The sequence below is a fragment of the Notolepis coatsorum genome (assembly GCF_963971535.1).
Source record: "Notolepis coatsorum genome assembly, chromosome: 6".
Taxonomy (NCBI): domain Eukaryota; kingdom Metazoa; phylum Chordata; class Actinopteri; order Aulopiformes; family Paralepididae; genus Notolepis; species Notolepis coatsorum.
The window spans coordinates 140374251-140397259 of NC_140170.1; the positions used below are offsets into that span (position 1 = coordinate 140374251).

At 44.5% G+C, this 23009-nt stretch overlaps 1 protein-coding gene across 1 annotated transcript in view; it reads right to left on the reverse strand.

Moving 5' to 3' along the window:
- LOC311231235 (carbohydrate sulfotransferase 11-like) overlaps window positions 1-23009 on the reverse strand; it is a 120887-nt gene that overhangs the window by 31233 nt on the left and 66645 nt on the right. Inside the window, exon 2 of the mRNA XM_084317781.1 lies at window positions 21778-21854. Coding sequence (XP_084173907.1) covers window positions 21778-21854 — 77 coding nt within the window. The remainder of the gene's footprint in view (window positions 1-21777; window positions 21855-23009) is intronic.

A 23009-nucleotide genomic window follows, 5' to 3' on the forward strand; every position in this document is an offset into this window, starting at 1 on the left:
CAGGATACCATTGTATTTAGTTGGTTAGCTATGTAGCTAATGTGGATAGCATTTTGAATAGCACCAATGCTAGCTGGCTGGCTCGAGCTTTATTTACTAAATTATGGAGGCTTTTTAATCGTCAAGGTAAGAGAGGATTTGTCATGATCAACTGAAGGCGTATGCTATGGAACAATATGTGCTTGGGTTTTCAGAAAAAGGCCAGCTATGATGCTAATTATTTAGCTAATATTAATAGCATAGCTTGCTGGCTACAACAATGGAGGATGGTATTCCTCGCTGCGGGACCAATATTATTCTATGACAGCCCCGCCCCCATTCACTACCAACCAATCACTGCTACGCAATATCAACGCAACGGTTGTTTAGATTAGATTTTGGAGACAGGTACGCAACATCCTCGCAACACAGTCTACAAGACCCTCTCCAACAACCGCATTGAAATCACGCCGATGTTGTGTTGCAGTTGCTTTGAAGTTGCTGTAGCATGTAGAGGCCTTAAAGGGGAACTATCTTATAAATGGCCTTTTTGAGTGTTTAGCATTGTTTCCTAGCTATGTGAACTTATATTAATATGATCTATGTCTCAAAATTCTCATATTGGCGCATTCTTCCAATTCTCCTTTCACAATATTCACCCTCACTGAACTGAGTCGTTTGAAAATGTGCCTATATGTGATGTCATATAGTCACTGCTGCATGTTAATGTTCAGGCGAACACGGCCACACACAGTGGTTTAGGTGGCACCTGCAGCTGCGGCTGCAAAACAGCTCGAAATCTTGAGGTAGAAAAATGCTGTTTTTGAGGACTTGATTAGAAATACAAAACAATGAATAAAAAAAATATATATATTACAGAGGTGTTCCATAGACTCACAGGAATTGTGTAAAAGTGCCCAAATAGTGAAAGAAATAGTAAAATAGTTCCCCTTTAACGCGTGGGAGGATCACACATCTCCCCCAGTTCCCTTCCCCGATGAACAGGCGCCCCGACCGACCTGTAGGAGTCGCTGTTTACAACGACCAGGATACATACCCCACCGGCTTCCCACCCGCTAACACTGCCAATTGTGTTAGTATGGACGATCGACCAAGCCGGAGGTACCGCATAAGCGCTTTGAGTGACAGTCACCCACACAGCGTGATACATGTATACGAGAGAGAGCGAGAGAGAGAACGAGCGAGCGAGAGAGAGAGAGGGAGAGAGAGGATACATCGCTCCGTGCGTGCGTGTGCGCTGTGAGCGGCTCAACTGCGATTGTGTGTAAAATGCAGGTTGAGAGAGAGAGAGGCAGGGCTCCAGACTAACATTTTACATTGGTTGCACCAGTGCGCCTAACTTTTTCATTTAGGTGCACCAGCACATCATTTAGGTGCACCCAAAAATGTCCACTGCGCCTTTTGCCGCTGCAATAATACATTTTAAGCGTTACCTTTACCATTACCTTTTTTGTCAGTTTCCATACACATTAGTAATTTCTTAAGATGTTATGTAAATTATTGTAAAAAATAACATTGTATTACAGTTAGCTCGCAAAGTCCAATCCTTCACCTTTTTATGTCTATTTTAACACATTCAGCTAAGCTCCAGTTAGAGCTGTCCCAAGCCTGTTTTAGAGATTCGAACATTCGCCAGGGTTTTTCTAATGGATGTTCGAACCATCGTTTTTAAATCATAATTAAAACAATTTGCTCCTAAATAGGGAGGTGTAGTCTGATGTCACTTTGGACCGCCTGCGAGGTCCACCCGTATAGGGATTTATCTTTGGGAAAATGGATTATCGGCTAGTGTAACAATTCTACCTCATGAACAGTTGGAAAGCTTTCCATTTTTGCACAAAATGAGTTCCCTTCTATCACTAACATTATTTGTTAAGCATTTTTGGTTGAAATAAAATTCAGCGATTTTTTTATTTATTTTTTTTACAATTAATTGCGAATATTTTCATGTTGAGCTATAGATTGTGGATGAATACGCACAGAAAGGTACACCACGCAAATGTTGATGCTTTATTTGTTTTAAACGAGACGATTTAGAAATGGGCAATGGGCAAATACATTGTGTTTTCAAGATGATGGACCGGCCGGAAACAGCAATCATGTAACCACTACACCTCCCAATAGACCAGGAAGTAACCACTACACCTCCCTATAGACCAGGAAGTAACCACTACACCTCCCTATAGACCAGGAAGGAACCACTACACCTCCCTATACTAATAGTCTTTCGGGTATTTTATTTTGAAAAATGGCCACTTCCGTCCGCGCCTCAACCCAGCGTACTGTCGAGTCTTGACTAGCAAAGTTTAGGCACATAGCGCACATTTCTGCGGTTGAGTAGTAGTAACTACTTACTGGTCATGGGAGGCTTGAATAACGTTTGAATGATAATCCATTTTGTGAATACATTTGTTGAAACAGCTTTGTTGGCCGACGGCTCCTGCTATCTTAACGTTAGCTAAAGCAAAAGGGCTGCGCTCTAACGTTACATAGCTTAATTAACGTGCATGACTTACCTGTGTAACATTAAGCAGCTTGTGTTCCGCTGGGAAAGCATCACTGCATACACTTTGTTTAATCCAAACGTCCATTCGGAAACGTTGTATTATGAAACCAGTATGAGACGCTGTGCTTTTTTAATCGTTTCAATTCGGAAAATTGATGCTCACATGGCTTTTTTCTTTATCCCGTCATTCAGCGAATAATAATGGCAGGGTGATGATCAGAGCCAATCAGAGGCAGATCTGGGCTGGTCTTTGCATAATGCATGTGTTATAGCCAATCAAAGGCAGAGACTTTTTTTTATTTTTTTTGAACGCACATGGCGACGGAGAAAAAGACGCTAAACACACACACATACACACAGACAGACAGACCTGCTGGAAGCACCAGTGCGACAAGGGAAAACATCCAGTCGCACAGCTCTGAGTTTTGGTCGCAAAAAGAGAGAGAGAGAGAGAGAGAGAGGATACACTGTGCGCTGTGAGTGGCTCAACTGCGATTGTGTGTAAAATGCAGGTTGAGAGAGATAGGGAGAGAGAGAGGGAGAGTCAGGGACAGGGAGACCGCTTCCGCATTATTCCCACTGCTCCGTTGTTGAGCGAATTGTTGATTCTCTCTGTCGGCACCCGCGCACGTCAACCCGTTTGAGGAAGTAAATCAACTCGCTCTGTTGTTGAGCGAATTGTTGATTGTGGGCGGTGACTACAACCAGTGCCTTATTCACGTCAGCAAAACAGTCAAATCAGAACGGCTTAGTTGAGTGAGGGAGGATCTTGTGAACTCGAGACTAGACTGTTGAGCCAAAATGAGAATTAGAGAAACAGACCCCATTGATATAAACCCCCATTGCTAGGAAACAATGCTAAACACTGGAAAAGGCCATTTATAAGACACGGGACCTTTAACACAACACAAGGATTCTGGTGACATCACTGGTGGCCATATTCAAAATGTGTGCAAAATGGTTAAAGAGTGTTTGGATGTGTATGAGATTATGTACAAAATAAATCAGCATTGTTTTTTTGTGAAGTGCCCCTTTAAGAACCCCAGCCACCCCAACCACAAACCGTTTCAGCTGTTGCCACCCGGCAAATGGTACCACAGCCTCAAGGACCGGAACAACAGACTCCTCAACAGTTATTTTCCCCAGGCTGTCAAGACTCATGAACAAATAACACTGCAGGGGTCTCAAACTTGCGGCCCGCTGGATGATATTTTGCGGCCCCCAGATGATTTAAAAATAAAATAAAAATAAAATAAAAACCATTTTTTTAGGGTATTTTAGGGCCATTTAAAGGGTACAAATAAAACAATTCCTGCACCAGAATGCAGGAAATTAAGTCTTTGTAACACAAAATCTCCTGGTGGGGGACCCCCGCTTAAAAAGTGGCCTGACTGGGGCTATATTTCGCACTATATTTCCTGGCCTGAATGATTTCCCCAGTCTGGCCCTGGTTAAAAGCCTCCAATGCTTATTAGTGTGTGTGCGTTTGAACGTTTGCATGTTTCAACCATACATTTCCATGAAATAAATTTTTTTATACTTGAACCCCTTTTTGTGTGGAATATTTGATGCGGCCCAGCCTCACCCAGACTCTACCTCCAGCGGCCCCCAGGTAAATTGAGTTTGAGACCCCTGCACTAGAGGAAAGCTACTGGCCTGTGACTGGAGTAATACAGTGTTATTGTATCACTATCTCTGCTACTGATTTGCACACACTAGTGATTTATTTGCACACACTACTGATTTGCACACACTACTGATTTGCAAACACTACTGATTTGCATAATACTGGTTTGCACACACTACTGATTTACACACACTACTAGGGATGGGTACCTTTCACATTTGAACCGATACGGTACCGGTACCTGTGAATCGATACCGGTACCCAACGGTACCTTTTTTCTGTACTTTAGTCTCAAATTTTTTTATTTACCTACCTCAGTGGTGAAAAAAATTATCCAAACTTCAAATAACTACAATTTCGACCGTTTTCGGCTTGCCATTGCTCCGACTGCTTTGTTGTTGAATCAAGTCAAATCCTAGGTAAGCATATATTGTGCGTGTGTACGTTGACATGAAAATAAAAAAGCAAAAGAAAATAAAAAGTAAAAAAATAAATAAAGTACATTTTTTATTTTTTTGGTATCTCACTTGAATCGATACTCGGTAGTACCGACGTGTTTCGGTTCGGTACCTCAAAAGTACCGAATTCGGTACCCATCCCTACACACTACACATATGCAGTGTTTGTTAAAATAGCCAGACCTACCCTATCACTGATTCTGCTGCTAGGCCGAAGAGCCAAGAACAAAGAATCTCACTTAATGAAGTAACAGAATAGGGATGTGACATGATTCTGGTTTAGGCTATTTTGTTTGTTAAGAGAATCTCACAATTGTTTTTAAATAACTTTTTCCACTCTTCTAAAAACAAGAATATGTTAAATAGACCATGATCTGTTATCTTTCTTCATGAATCACACACAATGTGTATACAGGGACCGAAACTAGAGAGCGCCACCCGCCATTGGCGCTCAGTTTTTACGTTTGGCGCCTCCCACTGAGAGGTCTGACCGCCGTGTGGCGGGCAATCAAATAGTCATGTGAAAACCGAAAATCATGATCCAATTCTTTAGCGGAGTTCTCACTCGCTGTCTCAGCACAGACATGCAGCGCACCGTGCACTGCTGCTGCTGCTCCTACACCTCCCCACCTGTTTCTGTATGCCTGCATGTAAACAGAGGCTATTGCCTCCGACAGTCACCGTGACGTTAGTCTAGTCAGTGTGGGACCTTCGTGAGATAACGTTAGCTACCGTTACAAAATGACCCAGTCAACTATTCACTTAGTTTAATACATGAGGCATTGTGTAACGTTATCCAGCCGGCTAGCTACGGATAGCTCCCGACATCAACAAATGCTCCAGCAATAGTCCAGTGCATAATACCTCCGTTGGCTAGGTAGCTCACTAGTCACTACGAAATGTTGCAGTAAACTAAATAGTTCACTGAGGCGTTGTCCCAACCAGGGTTTCCGTTAGAAAAAATTGTTGCCGGTCTCAGGGTCCGGTAGATTTAAATCTACCGGTCAAATGAGAGAAATTCCGGTCAGAGTTTATTGAGCTTAAAAATAATTGACATCCTCAAGGCATGTAGATTTATAATATTTTAACTTAAAACTAGGCTACTTTTGCGTATACAATCATTATATTCCAAATAAAATAAGTCCCGAGACTCCGTGCTGCTGCCGACTTTAAATCAAATAGGTGTCTGTGGGCAGTCGCCCGACATTTTATAAACAGCAGTCTGTTATAATCACATTTTTATGAGCTAACGAATTCCGTTATATTGGACATTTGTATTAATTATATCAAGCGAAGAACTGAGAAATTTGGCAGAGAGAGACGGCAACATTATCGTGGGTTTGCGTGATGACTCTCTCCACCTCGCAACGACTTATTTACAAAGAGTATGGCGCTGCAGAGCAGCAGATTCAGCTGTTTTTTGGCTCTATCTGGGGACCGCTCAACAGCGCCCCCCACCCAACAGCTGAATTGCCAATGGCTGAATTGGAGTACTGCACTGTGCCGCTGCTGCTCCGGCTCTGCAGCTACACATGCACTCGCAAAACCCAGCACTAAGCTCTCGCTGACAACATTATTATACCTGCTTGGTGAAGCAACGATGAAACAAATGTAATGATTGTTTCGTTCATCGCATAGGCTATTTAATTTTTGCCTATTTTAATACAATTCAAATTATCAAATTGTGCTTAGAGGGCATTATTTTCACCGGACATTAAGACCAGAGAGATTAAATATGTCGGACTTCAACAGATTTTGCCGGTCAAATACCGGTAATTACCGGCTAACGGAAACGCTGGTCCCAACGCCATCCAGCAGTAGCTACAGATAGCTCCTGACATCAATGTCCTACAACAACATGTGTATTCGAGTCCCTGGCTTACATCGCATGAGTGAGGGCTGCTGAATAGGGTCCAGTTGTAGCTCAGGAGAATCCTTTTGCATGCTGAATGTAGCGTTTAGGGTCCAGCTGCAGCGCCGGAGAATCCTTGCTGGAGCTGGAGGCCACTCGACAGTGGAGCTGTTTGCAGACAGCGAGGTGGCGATGTCTCGCAGATAACACAATCACAAGTATGATTATATAATATATATATTTTATTAAAAAAGAAATGTATATAAAATAATAATACATTTTTTTTTATCAAAAACAAGTTGGCAGGTAAGAAATATGCTTGGCGGGTAGATTCTTCCCATCTACCCGCCACTGGCCGGTGAGTCAAAAAGTTTATTTCGCTCCCTGTGTTTGGGTTTTAGAATAAAAGGTTCCTTGTTACCATTACTCTGTGAAACCAACATGGACTGTGAGCTGTTACGCCAGCTGGTTAAACAAGCTACTTTACAGTTTACTGAAGAGACAGTTCACAGTATCCTTGTCATGTGTCGTGGTTTTTATACCAAAATAGCACAACAGGCAGCTCATTTGCTACAGTTATCATTCAATTATATAGATAAATATAGAACATGTTCACACAGAGTGACAAGTGCTTGGTGCATAAAAATGATTTTAAATAGTAAGTAAGTAAATGAAGGGTGTGGAGGCAGGGCATCCTCCTCAGTTCAGACTGTTAGTGCAGATATGTTGTGAAGATTAAAGGCTTGGCTGACAATAAGAGCCATATAAGTCAGTTTCTAAATTCTCTGGACAAGTATTTTCAAAATGTTAGATAAAGTGAACACGTGAGATGTTAACAAGTGAATGAGCGAGGTCTAGACCATGTCCTGTTTGCCGCCAGTGCTAAGAATCAGCTGAGGCTAAATTAAGAAGGAGAAGCTCTCGCTCCAAGAGACAGCATGTTATCAAGCACCAGCCTCACTCACGCACTGAGAGAGAGACAGCATGTTCTCAAGCACCAGCCTCACTCACTCACTGAGAGAGAGAGACAGCATGTTCTCAAGCACCAGCCTCCCTCACGCACTGAGAGAGAGAGACCGCATGTTCTCAAGCACCAGCCTCCCGCACGCACTGAGAGAGAGAGACGGCATGTTCTCAAGCACCAGCCTCACTCACGCACTGAGAGAGAGAGACGGCATGTTCTCAAGCATCTCACCTGGTCGGGGACTGACCTTTAGATTAATCTGTCTAGTTTAGTTAGGGTACAGGGTACTACATGGTACTACATGGCACTACAGGGTACTACAGGGTACTACATGGTACTACAGGGTACTACAGGGTACTACAGGGTACTACATGGCACTACAGGGTATTACATGGCACTACAGGGTACTACATGGTACTACATGGTACTACATGGCACTACAGGGTACTACAGGGTACTACATGGCACTACATGGTACTACATGGCACTACAGGGTACTACATGTCTGCTCTTTTGCAGCACCACAAACATGGTAACTCTCTAACTCCCCCCCCCCCCCTTCCCCCCCCCCTCCCTCCCCTCCCCCCCTCCTCTTCCCTCCCCATCTCTCTGAGTGCCCGTCTCCTAGCGCCGACTAAGGTGATGGATGCCTCGGGGTCTTGGCCAAGATTGCAGTGACTGCTCTACATGCACCACTGAGGCCTTGGATCAGTTATTTACCGTCGTCTGTCCGCGGTCCCGTCAACTGATTAACAGACTGTTAACAGATTAACAGTCACCGCGGTTTCATTGCTGGGTTAAGTACTTCTATTCTATTCACATAATATGCTTACTTCATATATCTACTCCATTCACATATATGCTTACCACTTGTATCTATTGCTATGTCCGCCCACTACAATCACTTGAGCTGTCTAACGCCTGTCCCAGGTCTCGTAGTGGTGACCGGAGTGCCGGACGTCCCGCAATGATGTCGGGGAGTTCGCGACCCTCTCTGCGCCGCCCCCTATCTCTCTGTCTCCGGCTGTCCCTGAGCAATGACCGGAGTGTTGAATGTCCCGTGACTAAGACGGGGAGGACGTGACCCTCTTTGCGCCGCCCCTGTGCCTCAAATAGATCTGCTATCAGCTCTATCTTCAATCTTTCAAAATGTTCAGTTGCTATCGCTATTAGCTCTATCTTTAATCTTTCAAAATGTTCAGTTGCTATTGCATGCACTCATCTGTGTTTCACTACACACTTGAGTGCATGCTTACCAACTGCTAGTCTGCAACACTACTATCACCGACATCTAAGAAGGGAGATCCCCCCTTGAATGGCCCTTCTAAGATTTCTCTCCTCCACACTGCCTGTGGAGCATTTTTCCCTATTGTTAGGTTTTAGTGAGTTTTTCCTTACCTTCGCGTGGGGTATGTCTGGGAGTGCTTGCATTCTTTCATTTATTTGCATTTATCTAAAAATTTTTGGACCTTATGGTGTTCTTGTTCTGTTCTTGACTTATTGTTATGTTTTTATTTTATTTATTTTTTTACTTCATTTTTTAGCGTTTATCGCTTTTTCTGGTCAAGCATGACCGACAGAAACAGGTTGAATAGGATGTAGAGTAGGGGAAGACACTACGGCGGGTCCGGGAATCGAACTCGTGTACCCCAGATCCGTGACGAGCACGGTTGTCCCCGACGCCGAAATAGCGCCGAGATACGCGGTGAGCTACGGGAGCTCCCCTATGTTTTCTTCTTGACTTGTTTAAAGAAGACCTGTACGGCCCATGGGGACATTAACGTGTGTTGTCGGGCCTTATAAATAAATTTGATTTGATTTGATTTATTATTAGGGGTGCACCGATATATCGGTCGGGTATCGGTATGGGCCGAAACTTTATTAGCTACAGTAAGTTTGTTGTGGTTCGCTTGCGTGTGTAAATCAATGGCGGACTTCCCGGAAGTAAAAAACGAATAAGCGCTTGCCGATTGGTGGTAAGAACAGCAGGAGGTGGGTGCAAGCGATGTGACGTAATTGGCAGAATCGACTGTCAATCCAAATTGTTCTGTTACGCCTGATGCGTGTATATTTTCGCTAACGGAGTTGCACTTCCGCGTTCGGTTTGCGCACGACACATGCATTGCAAACTCAGATTACTGGAGAACATGGAGCTTTGTTTGAGAGAGATACAGTGAGTGCTGTCTCTTAAACTCTTAAAACTCATACACTTTTTAGTCTTTTTAGTCAAGTTAGTCTGTTAGGTTATTGTATGACTCAGACTTCAGCAATAATCATGAGCATTATAAAATATATAAAAAACACACATGGCATGATGGAATACCATAAACATATTTCTTGATGTTTCCTTTTTTAAGTAAGTAAAGAGGCCTATGTTCATATCTGTGAGCACAATTTGTAACACAAAAAGAGAGACGTGTAGCCTATTTATTTATTTAATATTTTATTTATTCATTTTATTATTATTATTTTATTTGTTGCCATGCCTAAAATAATAGTCAAGCATAGGGCTAAAACATTTTCATAAACAATATCATTTTTTGTTATATGGTTATAATAAAAGCTTTTCTATACATTTGTCTGATTGATTGAAAACTTTATTAACAGATTGCAGAATGGGTACAATACAGTACAGCTCAATACAACAACAGTGCTAAGACTGGAGGATGAAGACCAGAAAAAGACTTTCGGCTTTTTTACATAAGGGTCCTCCATTTTCAATTCATCAAAACATTTAGAGACATACAAATATACAGTAGTTTCATAAAAATAAAAATAAATCGTTGCGCTACAACCATAGAGTTAGTTATGCAGATCAGCAGCACCTACTGACATCAGGGAGCGAGTCAAATCAGAATGGCTTAGTTCACTGGGGGAGGATATTGTCTCAACTGAATTGGAGCAATCCGCCAAAATGAGAATTAGAGACACAGACCCCATTGATACAAACCCCCATTGCTAGAAGACAATGCTAAACACTGAAAAAGGCAATTTATAAGACAGGGGACCTTTAACATCATGACCAATGACCCAATCCACACGATGTATACAGATTTAAAAAGTACTTTCTCTGCAATCAGGACCATGGAGAGATCCATGCAGCCTCCCATCAGGTCAATCAGGACCATGGAGAGATCCCTGCAGCCTACCATCAGGTTATTCAGGAACATGGAGAGATCCCTGCAGTCTGCCATCAGGTCAGTTCATAATGTGCATTATTTTCGTCTTTGTTGTGGACTGAGAGATTAAAAATAATTAATTAATGAATTATTATTAATGAATTAATAATTAAAATAAATTGTTTTAAACATTGCTATGAACAGGAATTTCTGGATGGGTGAAAATGCATTTTTAGAAATATCCGTGTACGTTAGGGCTGCACGATTTCGGGAAAAAAAAATTGCGATTTTTTATTACATTCTTTTTTACAGATATTGCTATTGCGATAAAAATTTGTGATAAAACATTTTTACCAGCCCAACAGAGGTTTATTGTAAAATGCGTCTTGCATCTGGCCTACACAGTGGGTCTGCTCGGGACACCGAGCCTGGAAATGTTTCCTTTTACATGGGTATCGATACCGGTACCCAACGGTACCTTTTTTTTGTACTTTACCCTCTCTGAGGTCTAAACTTCACAACGAACTGGCATGGTTCTGATTGACCATGCCTCATCATCTGCTGGTGACCGGAGGGGGGGGGGGGGGTTATAAGTCTGTGGCCGACGTTAAATCATTTATGTAGTATGGGTGATACATAGATAAGAGCAGTTTGTATGGACAATAATAATCAAACACGCTGAAACTCACTGCAGCTTCCTCGTAGCGATGGGGGATGCTACTGGAGCAAAAAGATCGTTATTATGGGATGTCGATCTTGTTGGTTCAGTTCCAGGTTGTATAATACTATATACGTCCAAATCATGTTTTTTATCGAGTTATTGGCAACGGATCGCTATCCAGTGTATCAAGCTGGAGTCCCTGAAATATGGGTGAGCACCACTTCCGGCCGCTCACTTCCGGTTTTGGCACCTCGCCGATCGGCCACCAGATGGCGGTCTTGCACCGTTGGAGAGTTGAGAGGAGCTCTACAGCACCAGTCAAGTCTCTGTGGGTGAAATATGATTGCCATGACAGATTTTTAGAAATATTGATCTCAAAGACGCTGTACGACGTCATTGGCAGATTACGCATGGCGAGGAATGACGTCTAAACACGTCATTGGCGATTAAAGGGTTAAAGCCGGTTGATAGGCCAATGCAATGCTGTTATTATAGGCTACGATGGTGAATGGTGTCATTTTGATTTATTGTCGGTCAGCTGATAAAAAAATAAAAAAAATATTCGAATATTGGTTATTATGAAACACGAATTTTCGAATAGCACTTTTGCTAGAAAGTCCCATCCCTAGTATATATATCATCTTTTTTTAATATAATTGTATCACCTGTGCTGCCACAAGCACTAATAGTGTGGAGAGATTACACATAATAACAAATGGACGTTTCAACAGCGTAAAAATATTTATTATAATTTGAATTATAATTAATTAAATAATTGTATAAAGAATTTTCCATGTTCTGTCATCTAATATATTCCATTACGTTTTCTGATATTTTAGGTTTTTGCCGTGGTATCATTTTAGAATCGGTATCGAGATACCAATAAAGTAAAGATTCTGGTATTGTGACACTAGTGTGTAGACTATGTTGTGTGGATGGAACCACCAAAAAAACTGAAAGAATCACCTACAGCATTCAACTTGTGAGAATATTGAGTGTATAGGGTCTTGGGACATCATTATTTACCGATAATGACCATCTCCATGATCAATTATGTCAAATAAGTTGGTGTAATGGTGTTGCTTTGGTGTAATATCAAACAAATGTTGAGAATTAAAAAATTAAGATAAAGGTAGAAAACAATCCCTCCAAAAGACAGCATAAAAACAATGAAGAAGTGCATAGTTATAACCCAGTAATTGGATGGCAAACATTTTCTCTGAAACCCAAATTTATATGAATATACCTAGGCAAGCCATGCAGCGTCTGAATGGGCTTGGTCTTTAGTTTGTGGTTGTAAAGATTCATGAGGCTGTGATTATCTTAGAGGTCAGAATATGTCATTGTATACAGTGAGGTCAAGTTTATAAAAACAAACTAACAAAACAAAAAGAACACTGTCATACAGTAGGTGAGAGGTGAGGTCATATTCATTCAGATACCCCTTTGAAACTGCCCATGCCAAATTGTCCTCTGTGAAAATCTAGCTTGGGGAAATATTTAGCCCCTTCCCGGCAAGCTAGCATGACATATCTGGCACCTACATTTCCCTGCAATCTATAGTTTAATTTGATACCTCTAACTCTGTAGTAGCATGGCCAACTAGAGCCCATTAAAGAGGGTGACGTTGCACACCCCAGAGGATTTTTAAAGTCAATCCAAATCACTTGGGAGCAGGGGGCGAAACTAGAGAGCGCCACCCGCCATTTGCACTCAGTTTATACGTTTGGCGCCTCCCCCTATGAGGTCTGCCCGCCGTGTGGCGGCCAATCAAATGGTCATGTGAAAACCGAAAATCATGATAAAATTCTGAGCGGAGTTCTCACTCGCTGTCTGAGCACAGACACGCAGCGCATTGCTGCTCCTAAACCTCCCCTACCTGTTTCTGTATGCTGCAAACACACAGTCACCGTGACTGACGTTAGTCTAGTCAGAGAGACCTCCGTGAGCTGATGTTAGCTACTGTTACAAAATGACCCAGTCAACTATTCACTTTTAGTTTAATACATGAGGCATTGTGTAACGTTATCCAGCTGGCTAGCTACTGATAGGTCCCGACATCAACAACTGCTGCAGCAAGTGTCCAGTTACATCGCATCAGCATGCGGGCTGCTGACTAGGGTCCAGGTGCAGCGCAGGAGAATCCTTTCATGCTGAACGTAAGAGTTTAGGGCCCAGCTGTAGCGCCGGAGAATCCTTGCTGGAGCTGGAGGCCACTCGAGTATACACACAGACAGTGGAGCTGTTTGCAGACAGCGAGGTGGCGATGTCTCGCAGATAATACAACTACAAGTATGATTATATAATATATATATTTTATTAAAAAAAAATTATATAAAATAATAATAAATTTTTTTTGTATCAAAAAAAAGTTGGCAGGTAAGAAATCTGCTTGGCGGGTAGATTCTTCCCATCTACCCGCCACTGGCCGGTGAGTCAAAAAGTTAATTTCGCTCCCTGCTTGGGAGTGTGAATGTGATACATCACCCAAAAGCAGGGGAGGAAATTAGGCCACTTTACTCGCCAAATGCGAGTATTTTTTACGTTTGGCGAGTAATTCATGAAGAGCACTCGCCAGTCTGGCGAGTACTAGTAATTACAAAACAAAAAAATCATTCTGCAATCTGCTGATTCGCTCACTGGCACAAGCCGAACTCTGACTCCCCCCTTGATTCCTCCCATTTGCGCCTCAATCCAACCATAACCAATGAACATCATCGTTGTACAGATGCGCTCTAAGCTCCTCCAATGAACACTCATTTTCTAGAAGATGCCGCCCATCTAGGGGAAGTGGACAGATCACTGCGCGCGGACCTACAGACTCCTGCCACCGGCTTGACAACGTAGACAAACTTAGACAAAAACACATCAGTGGATGAAAATAATTGCATGTAGAGTCGTCGCTTTCGGATATCAGTGCGGTCTGACATGGGGGCGAACAACAGCACGCGACGCGTCTCGAGTCGGATGAGAATGACAAGTCAACCAGCATTAGCCGGCTAGCTACCTAGCATGTAACAAGCTACCATAACGCGCGTTCAACATAGTGGACTATACTGAGCGGCTTTGCTTAAATGCAGCCGAGTGACATTTTATTATTACCGGGTTTCCCCCCATATCACCACTCAATCAATCAATCAATCAATCGCCCATATGCCCTTCACAACAGTGATGTTGTCATACTTGGCATTCAGAATACACCTGCTGAACCCCTAGCATTGTCGATTCGGTTCCAATGTATTGTCATCTTACAGCACAAGTACAGTACAACATTATTATTATTATTATTATTATTATTATTATTATTATTATTATTATTATTTTTAAACATTGATCTTAACTGATCACTGATCACTGTGACTTTATTGCTTTTATCGTTATAGCCTATGTTTGTGTACAGCACTTTGAGCTACATGACATGTATGAAAGGTGCTTTATAAATACTTACTTACTTACTTACTTACTTACTTACCAGAATACATTTGGCATACAACCAGAGTGCAAATGTAACAAGTCAAGTTGTTTTATTTAGCTATTACATTACAGTGAAATGCTTGGTTCTTTCACTGCCCAACTCAGTCCAACCTAGACCAGTCCAACCTAGTCCAGTCCAGCCCAGCATCTTTCACTGCCTAGTTCAGCCCAACCCAGTCCAGAATAGTTCCCTCTTTCATGTTAATATGTGATATTGTAGGAATGCAGGTAATAATAGTGAAAACGGAGTCGTGTTCCGATGCAATAATACTATTTTAATACGCACTCTACTGTCGCACAACAACACTGCCATTCATCTTTCATTCGTCTCACTTTAACTATGTCATCCCCCGCTAAGGATCACGGGAGATGTAGTAAACACCACCTAAGGCTAGGATGCCGTGAATTATGTCCCAGTAGCCACTACACACAGTAAACACCACCTAAGGCTAGGATGCCGTGAATTATGTCCCAGTAGCCACTACACACGTCCCCCCAGAATTCACAAGAACTGGCCCCAAAAAACGTCCAGGGGCTCTGACGACCCGCCCAAAACGACTCCGGTACCCCTGGGCAGGCACAGGAACCCGAGGCAGTGGTAAAGCAGTAGGCTGGCCCTGAACAGGCCTCGGACGGCAGGTCCGGGGGTCCGCCGTAGCTAGAGTAGGCGTCGGGACTGCCCTACCAGGGGGCCGACCGCGGCGGGGCGGTTGGGCCAACTCAATGGGGCGGTCCAAATCCAGGTGAGCAGGCTTCAGGCGATCCACCGAGATCCGTTCTTCCCTCCCCCCCATGTCAACGACGAAGGTCTTATCGCCTGCCTTCACAACCCGGTAAGGACCATCGTAGGGTGGCTGTAGGGGGCCTCAATGGGCGTCGCAGCGGATAAACACGTACCCCGCTGCTTGCAGATCAGGCGGGACACGCACCCTTGGAACGCCGTGGCACGAGGTGGGGATGGGCAAGAAAGCCTTGGCCTTGTCCAGCAGAGCATCCCGCTGTTCCAGTGCTGACCAGGAGGCCGTAACACAGGGAAGAAAATCCCCTGGGACACGGAGGGGTTGGCCGTATACCAGCTCAGCTGAAGATGAAAGAAGGTCCTCCTTAGGTGCAGTACGGAGCCCCAGCATCACCCAAGGAAGTCTGTCGACCCAGGTGTCGCCTCGGAGATCGGCCTTGAGAGCAGCTTTCATCGACCGGTGAAAACGTTCACACAGGCCATTGGCCTGTGGATGGTAAGCCGTAGTGCAGTGGAGGGAGACACCCAACTGCTGGGTAATTTTTTTATTTTTATTTATTTTATTTATCCTTTATTTATCCAGGAATGTCCCATTGAGATACAAGATCTCTTCTTCCAGGGAGTCCTGACCAACACAGCACACAACAAGTTTCAACATAAAACAGGGCATTAAACAAAAAACATACAATTCAAATATAAATACAGAGGGTCATTTGTGCAGTGGCAAGGAGCATAATCACATCAACAATAGCATCAGGTAAAACAGTTACATGTTTCATAAAGGGCTAATCGTAGCATACCTTTAAAAGCATTCACAGTAGGAAGTGCCTGTAGACAAAGTTTCACTTGCAGCGTATTCCATAAAAAGGGAGCATAGTGGGAGAATGCAGCTTTACCAAGCTCTGACTGCATCAAAGGAACATTTAACAGCATCCCATTTGCTGCTCGTCTGGTATTAAAAAAGCAAGTATAAAAGGACAGAAGTCTGGAGATATATAAGGGCAGCTTACCTAGCAATGACTTAAGGATAAAAATCAACATGTGTGATTGTCTTCTTTGGTACAGAGAGGACCATCCTAATGACTGATACAAAGTGCAGTGGTGGGTGCGAGAGCCTGCACCTGTTACAAAACGTATGGCAGTATGGTACGCAGAATCCAGCTTTTTAAGCAGGGAGGAAGGAGCATGCATATAGATTACATCGCCATAGTCTAATACAGGCAGAAAGGAACTCTGCACAATCCTCTTCCTGGCTTCAGACGGGAAACATTTCTTTAACCGGAAGAAAAAGCCCAGTTTAGGTCTAAGTTTTCTCAGTAGGTTCCCAATATGAACATCAAAGGCCATCTTTTCATCAATCCATATGCCCAGATATTTATAGGATGCTACTTTGTCAAGGCATGTCCCTTCCAGTGTCAGAATCGGGGGGACAGCTGTATTAGCTCGAGAGCGAGAGAAGGTCATGTACTTGGTCTTTTTTGCATTAAGGACCAGTCTTAGCCTTAGCAAGGAGTGTTGTAGTGTATTAAAAGCATCCTGTAGAAGCTCTATGGCCTGAGTTAAAGAGGAAGCCACTGTGTAAACAACTGTATCATCGGCGTATAAATGAAAACGTGCTGGGTTTATCCCATTTCCTAGTTCATTTATAAAGATGGAAAATAAGACAGGGGCCAAAATAGAACCTTGTGGAACACCTTTGTTTACAGTAAGAGCAGCTGAGGTATAATCTTCTACTGAAACACACTGAGTAATGGAAGTCCATAACGCGGAAGTGAATTGGGCCCCTCGGTCAGAGGACAGATCAGAGGGAACACCGAACCGGGTGACCCAGGTACCCATGAACGCGCGAGCCACGTCAGCTGTAGTAGTCGCAGTGAGTGGGACAGCCTCCGGCCAACGGGTGGTCCTGTCCACCATCGTCAGAAGGTGAGTGTACCCCCTGGAGGGAGGAAGGGGTCCCACCAGATCCACGTTGATGTGGTCAAAACGCCTCTCAGGCACATCAAACCGCTCCAACGGGGCTTTAACATGTCGATGGACCTTCGCGCGTTGGCATGCCATGCAGGTCTTGACCCAACCTCCAATGTCAACCTTCATCCTGGGCCAGACGAATTTTGCTGCCATTAGGCGCTGTGATGGTTTCCTGCCCGGGTGCGAGAGGCCATGGATAGCGTCGAAAACTTGTCGTCTCCATGCCCGTGGAACAACTGGCCTTGGCTGCGCCATAGATATATCACATAGCAGCGTCGTGCCATCATCAACGAAGGGGACGTCCGCCAACTGGAGGCCAGTAACCGCCGTCCTGCATGCCTGGATGTCTGGGTCTGAAACCTGATCCGCAGCCATACGGGCGTAATCAATTCCCAGGTGGACAGCACCAATGGCGGCCCGCGAGAGGCAGTCAGCCACGGGGTTGTCCTTCCCCGCCACATGCTGGATGTCAGTGGTGAACTCAGAGATGAAAGCCAGATGGCGCTGTTGCCTGGCAGACCACGGTTCAGACACCTTCGACATAGCAAAAATTAATGGTTTGTGGTCTACAAAAACAGTGAAAGGGCGAGCCTCCAGCAGGAAACGGAAATGCCTGACCGCCAAGTACAGGGCGAGGAGCTCACGGTCAAAGGTGCTGTACTTCTGTTCGCTGGAACGGAGCTGTCGGCTGAAGAACGCCAGGGGTTGCCAAATGCCCTCGACCAACTGTTCATATACGCCTCCAACGGCATAATCCGAGGCATCAGTTGTCAATGCCACGGGAGCCTCAGGCACGGGGTGCGTCAGCATGGTTGCACTCGCAAGGGCCTCCTTGGTATCCGAGAACGCCTTTGACATGTCGTCGGACCAGGCGATGGCATGCTTGGGAGTCTTGCCCTTGAGAGCCCCATACAGGGGGTGCATTAGGTGGGCAGCCTGAGGGATGAACCGATGGTAGAAATTCACCATCCCCAGGAACTCCTGCAAGGCCCTAACCGTGGTAGGGCGTGGGAGCCGCAGCACCGCTTCCACCTTTACTGGTAATGGGACCGCTCCAGCAGTAGTGATGTGGTGGCCAAGGAAGTCCATGGCAGGCAGACCAAACTGACACTTTGCTGGGTTGATGATTAATCCATGCTCTCTGAGGCGACTGAAGAGGAGTCGGAGGTGTGTTAGGTGTTCCGCCTTGGACGTGCTGGCTACCAGGATATCGTCTAGGTAGACGAACACGAAAGACAGGTTGCGCAGCATGGCGTCCATTAACCTCTGAAAGGTCTGAGCCGCATTTTTGAGGCCAAAAGGCATCCTCAAAAATTCAAAGAGCCCGAATGGGGTTATAACTGCCGTCTTGGGGATGTCCTGAGGGCTAACCGGCACCTGGTGGTATCCTCTCACCAGATCCACCTTTGAAAAAACAGACGCTCCAGCCAGGTGGGCTGAAAAATCTTGTATGTGTGGAACCGGGTAACGATCAGGTGTAGTGGCGTCGTTAAGGCGCCGGTAGTCGCCACACGGACGCCAGCCGCCGTTGGCCTTTGGAACGAGATGGAGAGGCGAGGCCCAAGGACTGTCGGACCGACGAACGATGCCCAGTGCCTCCATGGAGGCAAACTCATTCCTAGCGATGGTGAGCTTGTGTGGGTCGAGACGACGAGCCCTAGCATGTACTGGCGGGCCCTCCGTGGAGATCAAATCAAATCAAATCAAATTTATTTATAGGGCCCAACAACACACGTTAATGTCCCCATGGGCCGTACAGGTCTTCTTTAAACAAGTCAAGAAGACAACATAACAATAAGTCAAGAACAGAACAAGAACACCATAGGGTCCAAACATTTTTTAGATGAATGCAAATAAATGAAAGAATGCAAGCACTCCCAGACATACCCCACGCGAAGGTAAGGAAAAACTCACTAAAACCTAACAATAGGGAAAAAAAGGTCCACAGGCAATGTGGAGGAGAGAAACCTTAGAAGGGCCGTTCAAGGGGGGATCTCCCTTCTTAGATGTCGGTGATAGTAGTGTTGCAGACGGACAGTTGGTAAGCATGCACTCATGTGTGTGGTGAAACACAGATGAGTGCATGCAATAGCAACTGTACATTTTGAAAAATTAAAGATAGAGCTAATAGCGATAGCAACTGAACATTTTGAAAGATTAAAGATAGAGTTGATAGCGGATCTATTTGAGGCACAGGGGCGGCGCAAGAGGGTCACGTCCTCCCCGTCTTAGTCACGGGACATTCAACACTCCGGTCGTTGCTCAGGGACAGCCGGAGACAGGGGGAAGGGGGGTGGCGCAGAGAGGGTCCAACAGGAGGCGGGAGAAATCATCAGTGGGCGCGACGGCGCTGGACAGTGTCATTGTGGCCGTGTCACTGCGCTCACATGCTAAGGAGCCAAAAGTATCAGCATTGACGAGCCGGCGATTCCCCACGTCTACCAAGAGACTGTTGGCGCAGAGAAAGTCAGCGCCTAGGAGGGGAGTAGACACCTTGGCCAACACAAAATCCCAGCTGAAACGCTGGTCAGCAAAACACAATGCCACGGTGCGTTTGCCAAATGTAGGGATCGCACTGCCATTGGCAGCTTCAAGGGCAGGGCCCGTCTCGCTGAGTGAAAATCCTGAGTGGACGCCGGCAACACGCTCACCTGGGCACCCGTGTCACATAAAAAACGGCGGCCGGAGAGTGAGTCGGTGACGTACAGCAAGCCTACAGGATGGCCAACACTCACGGCTGCTAATGAGTGGCAGCCAGTGCGTTTCCCGACCCCCGTAGTTACAAGGTGGCAAACACTTTTTAGCTTTGTTCCCAAACTTTGCGTGGTAAAAACACAACCCTGACGGCCTCACCCGGCGGGGCATAGCCGCGGCAGAGATAGAGAGTGGCTGGAACCCCTGCTCATCAACGGTGTAGGCTGATGCTGCCACACACCTCTTCCCAGCTGAGAAAAATACATCTGCTTCCCTAGCTAGCTGGTGAAAGTCAGTTTTGATGGAATTAGCCATAGGTAAACGCACATAGTCTGGCAGCTGTTGCAAGAAAAGCTCCTTAAATAGAAAACATGGCCCATGGTCACCCAGCAGAGCTAACATGTGATCCATCAGTTCAGAGGGCTTTGAGTCACCCAATCCAGGTAGAGAGAGAAGCTGGCCTCCTTCAGGTGTGTTTTTATAGCCACATATTTGTCGTGTGTAGGTGGGTTTTCCAGCAAACTCACCACTCTCGCCGCAGTTGAGTTCGTCAGGGCTGCTACCACATAGTAGTACTTTGTGGCGTCCGCTGTAATGTCCCTGAGAGCGAATTGGGCTTTAGCCTGTGCAAACCAAGCGTTGGCGCTCCGCTCCCAAAACTCCGGCAGCTTGAGTGAAACAGCGTTCAAAGTGCTGCGATCTGCGTTCTGTTGTTCATCAGGCATGTTCAATGTAATCTCCGAAATACGTCCAGGAGAAACGTCAGGGTCACCAATGTAGGAATGCAGGTAATAATAGTGAAAACGGAGTCGTGTTCCGATGCAATAATACTATTTTAATACGCACTCTACTGTCGCACAACAACACTGCCATTCATCTTTCATTCGTCTCACTTTAACTACGTCATCCCCCGCTAAGGATCACGGGAGATGTAGTAAACACCACCTAAGGCTAGGATGCCGTGAATTATGTCCCAGTAGCCACTACACACAGTAAACACCACCTAAGGCTAGGATGCCGTGAATTATGTCCCAGTAGCCACTACAATATCCTAATATTTTGAAGAGTAGAGACAGTGTGATTAATACATGTTGTATGCTAATATTGTGAAGAGTAGAGACTGTTATTAATGTTTTATGCTAATAAATATTTTAAAGAGTAGAGACACAGTGTGATTTTTACTATGATTGAAAATCAATTTAGACAAAGACATACAAAGAAGTAATTATCACAATTAGCGATTTTTTTTGGCTGGTAAAAAATCAGTTTGTCTGGTAAAAAAAATCAGATACTCGCCAGTTGGCTGGTAAGCCAAAAAGTTAGTTTCCTCCCCTGCCCAAAAGTAATCAGCCTCCACTGAATTAGACTGATTGTTTACACCCCATCTTTAAACTAGTTGGTTTGAAAACACTGTTCATCTGAAAACTTAAAAACAGACATGGTTCTTCATCTGTAGGATTCAATCAGAGACAGACTTTGATTGAACTGACTGACTGACCTGGTCACTGTGGTAAAGTGTCTGTAGAGGACTGACCTGGTCACTGTGGTAAAGTGTCTGTAGAGGACTGACCTGGTCACTGTCGTAAAGTGTCTGTAGAGGACTGACCTGGTCACTGTCGTAAAGTGTCTGTAGAGGACTGACCTGGTCACTGTCGTAAAGTGTGTAGAGGACTGACCTGGTCACTGTCATAAAGTGTCTGTAGAGGACTGACCTGGTCACTGTCGTAAAGTGTCTGTAGAGGACTCCTCCTGGATCTCTGCCCACTGCTCCCAGTGAGTGGCACAGAGGCTGAGGAAACAGAGACATTTGTCAAAAGAGTATTTTGCCAGAAAGCTTGTAGAAGTTGTTTGTTTTTAGCTCTGAGGACAAGAACCGTAGAAGGGCATTTTATTTTAAGCACCAGTATGCACAGATTACTAAAGCATGATGTTTCAATAAGTGGTGTAAAACTGTGGAATTCGATTTAAAGAGTTGTATAAATATCTTTCTATTCAAGAAAATGTATAAAGAAAGAACAATTAGACTTTATGAAGTTGAGGGGTAACAGTTTCTACCATCTTTATTTTTTATTCTCATGTTATTGTAAGTTAAATAATTGTAAATGACAGACCATGTATTTCTATTGTTTATTTCTTGTTTTGAGTAAGGAGCAGGCAAAATAAGATTTTCTTCTCCCTGCTCTCTCGTGGAATGTACAAATTGAGATGTGCTTTGATTACGAAACACTTATTGAACTGTGCATTACTGTGAATTACCATGAACAGGACAAAAAAATGTATGAAAGTGAAATTAAAGTGAAATACCAAATCATTGTTCCAAGAAATGGAAACAACTGGGTAGCCCCACCACCAACCAAGGTCCACCATGGTCCATAGACATTAGACGATGAATGAATCTGACTTTAATTTGATTTTACTTTATGTATTCTGTATTTATCCAGGAAGGTCCCATCTGAGATAATACAGCATAAGCAATTTCACATTTAAAAAAAAGTGTTTCCCCTAGGATATTTTTCAGGGGGGGTGGTAGGCCCCCCGAAACTACTAGTGTTGTTATGGGGCGAATGTGTCACAGATACGTGGTGTCAACAGTGTCGTCATATACTCGCGCAGTAAGGCGGTTGTTAGCATCAGTGCATTTCTCTACACAGAGCTGAAATTTAACGATTGCACATAAATTAGTAGGGATGCCCGATCGGTATCGGCCGATAATCAGTATAAATATGAGATTGGGGAATTCCTATAATGCTTCCTACTCGCCGATTGCGAAAACCGATCGATGACGCGCACGAAAAACATAACAGAAACACAACTATCAGCGGAGTTGGAATGCGAGCATGAGAAAGCTAGTGTGTGTGAGAGAACGCACGAGAGAGAGCATGTGTGTGTGTGTGCGAGCAAGCATGAGAGTAAGTTACTTACTAAGTGTAGTAGACTCGAGACG